Source organism: Pogoniulus pusillus, chromosome 10, assembly GCF_015220805.1.
Source record: "Pogoniulus pusillus isolate bPogPus1 chromosome 10, bPogPus1.pri, whole genome shotgun sequence".
Classification (NCBI taxonomy): domain Eukaryota; kingdom Metazoa; phylum Chordata; class Aves; order Piciformes; family Lybiidae; genus Pogoniulus; species Pogoniulus pusillus.
Window position 1 is genome coordinate 2,106,766 of NC_087273.1, and position 8,235 is coordinate 2,115,000.

General features: G+C 43.8%; 2 protein-coding genes across 4 annotated transcripts in view; both read left to right on the plus strand.

Annotated features, from left to right (window-relative positions):
* Positions 1-52: 52 nt before the first annotated feature.
* LOC135179065 (keratin, type I cytoskeletal 9-like) lies at positions 53-1,088 on the plus strand. The gene is made up of 2 exons (XM_064150434.1): positions 53-138; positions 170-1,088. The coding sequence occupies exons 1-2, from the start codon at positions 53-55 to the stop codon at positions 1,086-1,088; spliced, it is 1,005 nt and encodes a 334-aa protein (XP_064006504.1).
* ANAPC10 (anaphase promoting complex subunit 10) overlaps positions 934-8,235 on the plus strand; it is a 28,011-nt gene continuing 20,709 nt past the window's right edge. For 2 of the 3 annotated variants that reach the window (XR_010303615.1, XM_064149490.1), the window contains exons 1-4: positions 934-1,161; positions 3,051-3,167; positions 3,880-3,970; positions 4,696-4,816. Coding sequence is in view for 2 of the 3 variants with exons in the window: in XM_064149490.1 (XP_064005560.1) it covers positions 3,053-3,167; positions 3,880-3,970; positions 4,696-4,816 (327 nt within the window). In the remaining variant the exon portion in view is untranslated. The remainder of the gene's footprint in view (positions 1,162-3,050; positions 3,168-3,879; positions 3,971-4,695; positions 4,817-8,235) is intronic. The other variant, XM_064149489.1, reaches the window with a different exon arrangement.

The following is an 8,235-nucleotide window of genomic DNA, read 5'->3' on the forward strand; positions in this document are numbered from 1 at the left end:
CAGGCCGCGCGTCAATGACGCCATCTCCGGGTGACGCCAGCGGGAGGCGCGAATGTCCCAGCTGCCGCGGCCTGCCGCCCTCACCGCGGGGAGCTCCGTGCAGTGGGACCGGGGCCACCGCGGCCTCGCACTGAGCGGGTACAGCAAATATCCACACTACCTCCCCCAGCCCGGGAGCGCGCCGCCCCGCCGCCCCGCTTCACCGGCTACAAACGAGCTGCGCTCCCTCCGCTGCCCTCCTCTGCCGCTCCTTTAAACTGGGGGCGCCCGCGCACGCGCCTGTTGCGGGGCGCGGCGCGAGCCCCCTCAGCGGCGGCTCCCTCAGCGGCCTGGGCGGGGGACGGCCCGGCGGCCCCCTCAGCGGCTCCCTCAGCGGCTCCTTCAGCGGCTCCCTCAGCGGCCTGGGCGGGGGACGGCCCGGCGGCCCCCTCAGCGGCCCCCTCAGCGGCTCGGGCGGGGGACGGCCCGGCGGCCCCCTCAGCGGCTCCCTCAGCGGCCTGGGCGGGGGACGGCCCGGCGGCCCCCTCAGCGGCTCCCTCAGCGGCGGCCCCCTCAGCGGCCTGGGCGGGGGACGGCCCGGCAGCTCCCTCAGCGGCTCCCTCAGCGGCCTGGGCGGGGGACGGCCCGGCGGCCCCCTCAGCGGCTCCCTCAGCGGCAGCTCCCTCAGCGGCCTGGGCGGGGGACGGCCCGGCAGCTCCCTCAGCGGCGGCCCCCTCAGCGGCCTGGGCGGGGGACGGCCCGGCGGCCCCCTCAGCGGCTCCCTCAGCGGCCTGGGCGGGGGACGGCCCGGCGGCCCCCTCAGCGGCTCCCTCAGCGGCGGCCCCCTCAGCGGCCTGGGCGGGGGACGGCCCGGCAGCTCCCTCAGCGGCTCCCTCAGCGGCCTGGGCGGGGGACGGCCCGGCGGCCCCCTCAGCGGCTCCCTCAGCGGCAGCTCCCTCAGCGGCCTGGGCGGGGGACGGCCCGGCAGCTCCCTCAGCGGCGGCCCCCTCAGCGGCCTGGGCGGGGGACGGCCCGGCGGCCCCCTCAGCGGCGGCTCCCTCAGCGGCCCGGGCGAGGGACGGTCGCTTCCTGCCTGTTGCCCGCTCTGAGTGGACTCGTGCGGAACTGGTCCTGCTGCCCCTTCGCCGCCCCCACACTCGCTACAGCGGCTTGGAAGAGCAGGTGGGAACGCTGCGGGGATACCGACCCTTGGGACTGAGGGCGGGGGACGTAGCTTGTAGCCATGCTTCTCCATCCGGAGACGGGGATCGAGAAAGGCAGCTTCTGCCGCCTTTCGCCTCCCAGTGTCAGGACAGAAGCTCCTCTGAGTGCCGTGATGCGTGAAAGCTCGCGTTTGGAGTGCTGCCGGCTTGGGGATAGGGCAGCTGGGGTCTCCTTAACCAGGTGCCTCCTCTGGGGCTTTTCCTCAGGTCGCCCTTGTGTGTTTGCATTGACCTCCCCTACTGGGAGAGGGCAGTATGATGCCGGTGTGTTTCGTGAGTAGGTGTTGCTGGTTTATTTCTAGTATTGAAGTGATTTGTGGGTCTGGACCACACAGATATAAAATGATCTTGTAAATCTAATTAATTGTACTTAAAATCGTGATTAAAAGGTCGTGGGAGGAGGGCTACCACGGAGCCTGACCAAAAGCAACAGGATTTGTCAAACTGACTTCTGGTTCTTGTGTCTTTTGAAGAATGATTTTGCTTGATGTAAGCACTTGTACAAAAGCACCTGCATCCTTTAAAGAGCTGCTTATATCCTTACTAGGGACCTTGGGAAGTCTGAGCTTTTTCAGATTAGGTTGATACATGTATAGAAATTGCTAGTGTACCTTATTTTTAACGAAACGTTTGGGGCAGTGGAAGACTGAAGTAATTTTCACTAACAGGCTTAAAGCAGTGTATGGAAGTATATATATGTTTAATATTGTTTGAAGAGACTAGTCTGTGACATCAAATGTTCAGATGAGCCAGTTGTTGAAATGCATCCCTGACTGACATTTACAAAATAAAACATATGCATCCGAAGGTCCATAGGAAGTGTTCAGTGTTGGACACTACTGCATTCACATTTTTTATCTCCAGCAGTTCTTGCTGTGTTCATTCTTGCATAGAAAGTGTTGTCTCTGCCATGTGTCACTTCTGTAATGGGTGAAGTCTGGACCCTGTAGATACCAGTCTAATTCAGTACTTTAAGTGCCATCTAGATGAGGTACTGGAAGATTTTCTGATTAACAGAGCATAATGTGATGTTGCGCCTGTCAGCAAAGGATTAAAGTCAGCTCTAATTCCCTGACTTTTGGGTGCTTTGTGGTTGATTTTAAGCTTTAATGTGGCTCCTTGCATGGAATTAGTTTGTTTTTAGTACTTTTTGTCTTTTAAGTTACTTTCTAGGAAGTACTAAGATGTGTGTGAAACCCACAGGATTATGACAGTAGTCTAGGTGTTGAGACAGTGTGATTGCCCAAGCAGTGGAAGTGACAGGTTAATGATTCAAGATGAAGTTGTTAAGGAAATGGATCACGGATAAGTGTGGCAATAACTCCTCACCAAATTAGAGACTACTTGGTTTAAAATCTTATGTTCTGTTCTTATGTGGAAATATCTCCAGGAGGACAGGTTTGCTCTAGCTTCTGAGCTTGCAGATTGAGAAAGCTCTGAACGTGGGGTTAAATGAAATTGTATTGCTAGCTTTTAATTCAGCAGGGGCTGTTTTGATTTAAAAGAAAAGTGTTTTAAAAAAATCGTGAAATCCTGACTAACTATGTACAAATTAGGGTGATAAAAGTAAAATGGGTCTTATGAACATTGCAGATGTGTTTTGAAATGAGGACACAAAATTTACATATGTGGAATCTCTTGATTAAAACTAAATAAGTTTTTACTTTGCTATGTCTGTAGAAACTTTTTAATATAAATACAAACATATGCATAACAAAAGTATGCATCTAAATGACATATTCTGCAAACTGAAGAGAAACTAAAGAACTAAAATGTGTGAACATGACCCTTTATTTTTCCTATCAAGTTAAAAATGTGTCAACTAACTTGCTTGTTTTCGTTTACTAGGAATGACTACCCCAAACAAGACACCACCGGGTGCTGACCCAAAGCAGTTGGAGAGGACTGGTACTGTTAGAGAAATAGGCTCACAGGCTGTTTGGTCTCTTTCATCTTGTAAGCCAGGTAAAATGATAACAAATGATGTAAACATCTGAATGTATGTTTCTCTACTTAAAATTTACAGTGTTTCATGTTTTGCAAAAAAGATATACCTGCAGAGTGTGGTAGCAAACCTGCTCTAGTGTAATCTGTATGAGTAGCTACTACAGTTAACTTTGGCCTAGCCTATATTTGATGAAATACAGAATCATAAAATACTCCTGGTTAGAAATGACCTTTTGGATCAAGTCCAACTGTGTTAACCCAACACTGTATCAGAAATCTAACAGTGAGGAAATATCTTGTGTTAGTGAAACAGATCTTTTACCATCGTTGTACAAAATGTTTTGTATTTGTTATTTTGTGGGGGGTTGGTTGGTTTTTGTTTTTAGTGGCACAGCGAATAAACCAGATGGTACCCAGCACTGCCTAATTTTTCTGTGTTCTGGCACTTTGTCTGAGTATCTGCAAATTTTAGCAGTTTAGTATTATTCTTGCAATTGGTGTGAATAACAATTCATACATAGCAATTTGAAGTTCCAAGACATGGTTTCACACCCCTGACTTCAAGAGGAAATGGTGTAAGGACACTCAAGTACTGAGCTTTATTGACCAACAGATTCTCCTGTTGCAGTTTCATCACAAAAGCATAGGCACAACTTGGATGTAAGGAAATCCTTCTTTATGTTTTATTTTTTATTTATGCTTATTTTCTTTTTTGTTTTTTTTTAAACAGGATTTGGAGTGGATCAGTTACGAGACGATAATCTAGAAACTTACTGGCAGTCAGATGGTTCACAGCCTCATTTGGTGAACATCCAATTTAGGTATTAAAAATTGCACCTTATGGGCTAGAGTGTCTTGTGTAACTTGATATTGTTTACTGTTCACCAAGATGGGAATTCTGGAAGTGTGAGAACTCCTGGTTTAATCCTTTTACTCAGCTGGTAAGAAGACAGACAGCATTTAGAAAAGGGAGATTTTCAAATGTTATGGTTACTAAATGCCTAAATAATCAACAAAAAGAAATGCTTCATAGTATGTCATTTGTAACAGCTTCCTCTTTACCTACTTAAGGTGAGATTTTTTTTGTCCTGACTTTTGATCTTTGATTTTTTTAAAGTAGCTCTGCACAATGTAACAGCTGTAACTGTTTGCTAATCTGTTGTGTGTAGGATGCTGTCAGTCCTTTAACCAAGCTCTTAAGGTGAGGCTAAATATTTTTCACCTGTTTCTATTTGCTTTCTGGAGAGCTATGGTAATAGAGCCCACATTTGATAAGCTGAACAAATGCTTCATCATATACAACTTGAGCTTTTGTTGTATTTATTGCTGCTTTGACACTTCTGAAGGCAATCAAGAGCAGTGAAAATCAATGATGTGAATAACTTCATGTAGAAAAACCACATTTAACAGTCAGGTTCTTATAAATCAGTAGACGTGATTGTTTTAAGTTTCAGAACACCTAAATCCTTAGTAATAGTAAATTAGCAACAAACTCATCCTGACTATATTTTGGTGATGTGTACACAGCTTTTGTTTCTTCTTACAGAAGAAAAACAACAGTGAAGACATTATGTATTTATGCAGACTACAAATCTGATGAAAGCTACACTCCAAGCAAAATCTCTGTCAGAGTAGGAAATAACTTCCATAATCTCCAGGAAATCCGGGTAGGTCAATGATGCTTTGCTTTCTCTCCTAAAGTGGCACTCTATCATTAGGCATCTGATACAGTAGCATTGTTTTTGGAGGTAAAATACATCATTTTGCTTGGCACGAGAAAATGGTTGGATGTGTATTGATGTTTGCTTTACTTCTTATGTTGTAATTTTTTTTAGGCTGGCTTCTGTTTTTTATTAGATTCCATTACTAACATGGGTATAACAGAGTCAATATATAGATCCCATAATGTAATAAAGAGTGGGGTTTTCCAGAACAGGGCTGCTGAGAATTGGGTAAACTTTGTTCTCATTTGAAATACCTGCATTGCATACACCAAAAGGGAGTCTTGGCTTTTAAACGCTTGCATTTTTAGACTTAAAGGCATAAATTCAAGTTTTCATAAATGGGTTGCTCAACTCTTGGGTCTCACTAGTAATCAGAATTCAAATTTACATGATTCAATTATGGCTGTGTATAGTCCATAAATGTCTTGTGAATCTGGATTTAATTTTTGGGAGGCTGCATGCACTCTTACTAACTAGTGGCATCTGATTCAAACCTCACTTTGAGACTCTAGTGGAAACAAATTGGGACCCAAGGCTTGATCATCAGTTAGGTAAAGGTTTCTTTGTATTCTACTGCTTGGAGAATCTTCATCTAAGGGAGAATCTGTTAAGTATTTACTAATAGCTGACTCTACCCACTACTAATGGTAAGAGCAGTAAAGGTTCCAAAATGACATGTAGAGCAAGCAAGGTACCAACTTAAGCTGGAAGTCTGAGTTTCAATTGGATGTGTTCATAACTGTTGTTTGACTTCTAAGTGTAGTTTCTGATCTTTTGCAGTGCTTTTCTATACTGGACAGTCACTGAGAGGTAGAAATTGTGGAAAGGATGCAGTTGTTTATTAAAAATATGATGCAAAATCCAGTTTCTCTTTGATGATTAAGACTTTGAAATTTGTAGTGTTAACATTTTTCTTTACAAAAGTCTAATAGTCAAAGTCAGTATTTGGTTCTGGGTAGAAGTGTTAGGAAAAGTTTCTTTGAAACAACTGAAATCAGATTTAGTTGCTTATAACTGCTTAGTTTTGCTGGCCTTTTGGTTAGTAGTAAAAGCAGATGTAAAATAACCCATGAGCTCTGTAGAAGTCCACCTTGTAAATGGATAAGGTTACTCATGAGCTGATCTTTGCTGATTTTGAGTTAACAGTAGCCTCATGTTTTGGATTCTCTCTTCTCTGGAGCTCAGCAGCTACTGAGTGATCTATTTGAAATGTTGACCTTAAATCGCTTATATGGCGTGTATAGCAATAACAGAAGGAACAGAATGAGGAGAGAAGGAATGTGCTAAACAGTGGTTTGAATTTTTATCGTTTTAACTTTGCCAGTGGTTGGAGTTCCAACAAGAGCAACTTGTAAGTAGAAGGTCCTAGATGCAGTGGGGATAGAAAGTGTAGCAAACACGTATGCCTCTATGATGTTGGCACTATGTATATCTATCCATGTTCTTTGAGTGGTTTGTGATGTTCTCTCAAGTTTCGACCTATGCTTTAATCCTAAACCTTAATGAAAAGGTCTTGACTTTTTTAAGTTTCTTTTGAAAGAAATGAGTCATCACATTGCTTTGACTTTCAGCTGCATTACGTCTTTTAATCTTCTTAATTGCATGGTAGCAATTTGACAGTTGCTCGTTGTGCAATAGTAACAGCAGCTGGATCTCTTCCTTAGTTGGGCTTCCGAGCGTCCACTAGATGTCAGTGTTGTCCTTCGATCTTGTGCTCGCCCTCTACTCTTCGGGCAACTAAACGATTAGCCTCTTGTAATAATGTTTAGTACAGTTTTATACACAGAACTGCAATAACTTCAATTTCCTATGCAGTGGTAAGCTTCCACTTTTGAGGGTATGTGTTAAAGATCTATAGAAACAGTAAAATGTGTAATAAGCATATTCATCTTCTGCAGTGTCTCAGGGAGTGTTTCTTGGTTTTCCTTGCCAAACACAGAATTCTGCACATAATGTATTTATTTAAAATGGCAATTTAAAATGAAACAAGTTGCTAGTATCTTTTATAGTGTATCAATGACTGTAATAAGTTGCATGAGAGCAGTAATTTTTATACGTACCATATGCTCATGTGCTTTTTTACTTCAAAACTGAGTTGAAAATATGGTCAAGTTGTTTACAATGAGATGCAATGATCTGATGCTGTACAATACTAGTGATTAACTTTGTCTCCACTGTAATGTTAAATATTGCTATAAATTTCATATTTCCTGAACTGCTTGCTACTCAGAATGTGTTTCTTAAATATGCTTTCAATCCTGACACTCTTTTCGTCAGCTTCTCTGACACATAGGCAGGTTATTAAAGCAGTGTGAACTGTTGTGAGCTCTTTAGAGAAAACTGCTTAATTATAGAGTGATTCCATTGGCTTCAGGACTGATTAACTGGGTGGAAAATCCAGCTAAATCATTTTATATTTTTCCATGGATGCTTGCCCGGCTCATAGTGTCTAATGAAAATCCTGTGATGCCTCTGTGTTCTTCTCCTACTGTTCCAATTTTTGAAACAATGAAATGTGCTGTTAGGTTCAGTTCTATCACTTATATAAGACTAGTTTTAGCTTGTGGTCTACTACGTAGGCATGCTCTTTGGAGTGGAAATTTGTTACTTTTCCCTTTGAAAAACACGTAATTTGTACCCCATCCTATGGCAGTAGTATTCCCCTCCTCAGCTGAAGGAATTGCAGCTAAGCTGTGTGAAGTAAGCCTTCTTTGACTTATGTGCTTTTTTATCACAGCTGTCAAGCTTGGAGAGCAAATATTTTCTCACTTCCGGTCTTGGAATTCTCCCACATACTGGTGCAGACAATCTAGATGGACAGGATAGTCTATAGAGGCATTTTTGGAACGGCATTCAGACTGTTCAGTATGTGATTTCAGTTATTACACTTTCTCATGATATGAAAATAACCCACCACAAAGGATGAGACTCAGGTGCAAGAGAGCTCTGGTCTCCTTAAGTAATTTTCACCTGCATGTTGCCTTTCTACCTCTCTTAGATGTTTAGGCAATTGGCAGTTTATTTTGCCATAAAATAATTGTGCTGTGATTCTAAGTGCAGACAGGGTTTCAGGCTCTGTTCCCCCAGTAGTATCAATGGCTTCTGCGATTGGCCTATAATGGAGGGACTTTATGTGTGTCTTGCTTTGCTGTTGAAGATTTTATGTTAGCTGGTTCTGCACCTTTGAGTGTAAAATACACCCTGGGAAGATTTGGGTCAGACTTTCTGAAAACAGAATCATAGAATGGTTTTGTTTAGAAGGGTCCTTAAAGATCATCTTTGGCATGTGGTTTAATGGCCATGATGGTGTTAGGGCAATGATTGGATTCGATCTTAGAGTTCTTTTCCAACTGAGACAATTC

Coding starts and splice junctions, on each gene's coding strand:
- LOC135179065 (XM_064150434.1), top strand. CDS start 53: ATGTCCCAGCTGCCGCGGCCTGCCGCCCTCACCGCGGGGAGCTCCGTG. Junction 139..169: donor CGCGGCCTCGCACTGAGCGG/GTACAGCAAATA, acceptor TACCTCCCCCAG/CCCGGGAGCGCGCCGCCCCG.